This window comes from Nanorana parkeri, unplaced genomic scaffold (genome assembly GCF_000935625.1).
Source record: "Nanorana parkeri isolate BGI_ZX_2015 unplaced genomic scaffold, ASM93562v1 scaffold3386, whole genome shotgun sequence".
NCBI classification, from domain to species: Eukaryota; Metazoa; Chordata; class Amphibia; order Anura; family Dicroglossidae; genus Nanorana; species Nanorana parkeri.
In genome coordinates, this window is record NW_017309654.1 from 47,939 (window position 1) to 52,121 (window position 4,183).

The 4,183-nt window shown below is 40.4% G+C and overlaps 1 protein-coding gene across 1 annotated transcript in view; it reads right to left on the reverse strand.

The window, feature by feature from the left end:
* Positions 1–3,943, reverse strand: part of LOC108803096 (protein FAM83C-like) — a 25,583-nt gene extending 21,640 nt beyond the window's left edge. The window contains exon 1 of the mRNA XM_018574937.1: positions 3,417–3,943. Coding sequence (XP_018430439.1) covers positions 3,417–3,917 — 501 coding nt within the window. The 5' untranslated portion in view covers positions 3,918–3,943. The remainder of the gene's footprint in view (positions 1–3,416) is intronic.
* Between the last annotated feature and the right edge of the window lie 240 nt (positions 3,944–4,183).

Consider the following 4,183-nt stretch of genomic DNA (forward strand, 5'->3'; position numbering starts at 1 on the left):
AATGTGGAGAAAATGCTAGGGATGCCCCTGGACGCTTGCATGATCTGCTGAGGTTCCACAAGGTGACTGTTCATGTCCTATACATGCTCAGATTTTGTATGATTCTGTGCAATTGTTGATACTGTATACTTCAGTGGTTTGTGACTGTATATGGGGAGATTAAAGTCCAACTCCAGCCAAACTTTATTTTGATTTTGAATTGAGTAAGAAAGAGTTTGAACTCCTTCTGTGTTTTCTTACTGTATGTCACTCCTTTGGGGAGATTTTCTCACACTTCTTTTTACTCTGTGACACCAGGAAAAGAAATAAAGAGAGTGGGAGTCACCCAGAGAGGAAGTCAAATACACTAATTAAAATCTCACAGAGGTTCTAAACCTTCCTACTGTTGGAAATACAACTTCATACACTGATTTGTATTATTGACATTCAGAGATGTAATATTATCTTGAGCTGTAGATGGCAGTATACCACAATGCTAGTCTCTAGTGCATCTATGGTATACAGTAAGCTTTATCTGTTATGTTTCACGCACAATGCTGTATGCATACATGTAATGTACTTATAAGCAAGTAAAACTTAATTCAGCATTCCTCAAGATCTCCGTGCTTCATCTAAACACATAACCAACACCCACAGTACAGAGGCTATAAATGGCAGCCTCCATATTTCTCACATGACAGCTGTACTTTCAGGGAGTCACTGCACCTTCTCCAATTATTTCTTTATATCGGACCGGTCATATATGTTGTGAAGCAAACAACTTTCACATTTGCTCAATATCTCTATAGAAAGAATAGTATGTATGGATGGATGAAAAATGTGTTTATATAAGGACAGTATCTGCCATTTTATACAGTCTCCAGGCAAACCAGAAGCTTGGCTTGAATGCTGAATAAATGGTTGGTGGTCTATTCTGGATTGCTAAGCCTTCTAGTTCTCATTTCAATAGAGAATTGTGGCGGCTGCCATTGCTTTCCTCTCTTTTAGGCTGGGTTCACACCTAGGCGTATCGAATATGCGCGTTTGTAGCGTGTTTCGTGTCGCACGTTTCATGTCGCGCGATTTGCGGTAAAAAGGCTATTTGGCTGTATTCCAATGGAAATGCACGACAAAAATGCCCCAAAGTAGCTCCTGTACTTCTTTGGGCGTAGGACGTTTTGTAGCGCGTTCATACGGCCTGTAATACGCCCAGGTGTGAACCATACCTATAGGAAATAATGGGATTTCAGTGTTTGAGCGTTTTGCAGAGCGTAGGAAAGCGCTACAACACGCCCAGGTGTGAACCGGGCCTTAGAGAATATTACTTCTTTGGCTGTCATGCTAATGGTCTGACTTCAACACTTTCTAAAACTAGCCATACAGTGCTCGAAGTTCGGCCTGTGTGGCCCCGCTGGCACCATCTGGCATGACAAAAGTCAATTATTCAGTTGCCTTTTTGTGGAAGGTCTAGGGTGGAAAATTGTCCAGCGAACAGTGACTGCAGTAAATTAGTTGTCAGAATACAATAGCGCTGCATTGTATTTTAAACAGAGTGGATGGAGGAATCTGTTAGATTTCTTTTGTTCAACGTGCAGGTGTATGGGACTAGGATGAGTACAGAGAGAAGTAAAGCGGAAACTTTTCTCACACTTATTTATAGCTTGTGTGATCCAGATCAATAAATCAGAAAGTATTGAAGCCTTACACAGCCATACACTTAGCAATTTCATAAATAGGCCAGCAATGTCAACCCCCATACTGCTTTAATGACTGGTAAATGTGTACCCTGACAACGCATTTCTCTTATTTGCTTCGTTTTGTTGTTTTACACATACTGCTTATTTATTTATTTATTACAGATATTTATATACTGTACTGCTTACAATTTACGCAGTGCTTTACATATTGCACATTCAACTCAGTACGATTAGAAGTGTTTTGTCATATCTGTTCGAAACATAAAAAAAATACCCATCAATGCTGTCAGAAACTTTCCGTGCTCTCTGACTGTTTTGACTGTTATCAGTTACATTGTTCCCAGTTCTACCTGTAGACTGCAAAACACTCCCTCCATGTTATGGAGAATAGAAGAGTTGAAGCCCCCATTGTGATGTCCTTGTGATGTCTGGGGCTTCTGGTGTATCCCTATGGACTACCTCCTGGCAAACCTGCACCTTTGCTATATATGCTCCAAGATGTAGGCTCTCATAGATTAGAGTTCGGATCACATATTTTGCTAAAGTCGTGCATCTAAAACCTCTGTTTTTAACTCTAATAGTTAGACAGTGTGATTTTTTTTGCAGGCTGGCTGGTGAGTGTGCTGGGAAATTTTTGCTTTTGTACTGTGTAAAGCCCATCCACGTGCACCTTGCTTTTAAGCTAGTTATGGATTGATGAGTGCAATCGCCATTTGTTCCCCTTTATATCAAAACCCCCTTTCACATCAGAGTTCTCCCTTCACATCAGAGTCTCACCATCACAAAATTTCAAGGCACCCCTGAGAAAATCAGAAGGTACCATGGCACCCTGGTTGAGAAAGGCTGGTCTAGAGGAGAAAAGATTAACACACTCTCTATTTTAACATTTGACATGGATGTTGCTAGGTTTCTATAGGACACTTAGACTGAGATGTTTGGAGACTTGTAGCATACCATGCTAATAGTAGGTGAGCCTTTTAATTCTTCCCATGTCTTCCCTTCTTTTTTTCTGCATTCCCTCCCTTTGTTCTATCTTCCTTTTCCTACTGTATGGACCCATTATTAGGTGTTTTACACTAAATTTTCTAAGCGTATTTAATGTGTTTTTTCAGGTGTATTCAGCTTCAAGTGTGTTTAGAAAGAGGAGGAGGGTTGCTTCTTTTGTGGCAAACGTGCAACAAATACGCTAAAAATCACCTGTGTGACGTGTTTACAGACATTCCCACGGAAGTTAATGGGGCCAAAAACGCTAAATGTACTTTTTTCAGCGACAGGAGTTTGGCGACAGAACGCTCAGATGTGAACGAGGGCCATTAAATACAATGAGCCACACAGGAGTATGCCAATGCTTGCTAATGACATTCATTGGTATAAAAAACATAATCTCATCTGTGTCAAATATAATACATTTCACTGTAAAGAAAAATTAAAGAGTCCTAATTGTAATTTAATAAATATGACGACAAGCCTGATGTATAAATTAAATAAAAAAATAAGTGTGATACCAAAATTCAGAAAAGACTTTTGTCAAGAGGACCATTCTTGGGGTAAAGGCAGGAATTACTGCAAAGGAGATCAGGGCAATAAGCAGAAAACACAGGGTACATGCATCGGGCGCCAGGGGCTTGTGCCGCTCCTGATTTACATATAGATGTGTATGAAATATGCAGAATGCCGTAATGTGTATTAGATATTTGTTCTTTTATGAATGCTATTTCATTACTAAGTTGATAAACTTACCAATTTTGCTTTGTTAATGAGCGATCTTATCAGATCTTTGATGTTGTTGTTCCTGTGCTTTTGGAAGATAACTTGTACTTCTGTCCCTTTACTGCGGGTGAGCAGAGGGATTTCAGGCCAGCCAAGCTCCAAAACTGGCAAATCGATGTCAGACATTATGGGAAAGTAGGTGCCAGATGTCAGCTCTGAAGGACAGTTGTCAGAGACACCATCGCCATCCTTGTCCAACAGCATGTCTTGGGATTTGTTGTTAACATTCATACTACTGCATATATATTCTATATCTAAACTTGAGAGAAATGGCAATTCTTTCTCCTCTGTGAGTGTTTGGAGGTATGCTTTTTCTCCTTGTTCCACCAGGGCATCTGTTGCCAATCGGGCAGATTCATTGTAATTTAGAACTAAAGGGGAACTTTGTCTCCAAGGGTTCTTCAGCTCTTCCACTCTGCTTTTCAGTTGGCCAAAGGACCTCACTCCTCTTCTTACCTCTGGATTGAGCATTGCTGGAAGATAAACAGCACACTTCCCAAAACTGCTTCAGTTTCTGCCTTCTGATTGTTTGTGCTAAGCCTTATATGCAAGATGATCTGTTAAAATTACAGATCACTGTGTATCCACATGATCTTTCCTGTTATCGAGAAGCAGTCTTCCTCATACCTCAGCTCACACTCTCTCTTAACTGCCTAGCTCAGTGATCTTGCAGTCCAACTTCGCCCTACCCCCATCCAGTTACCTGTTTGTTGAGTTTTTTCACCCCTCCTCAAATG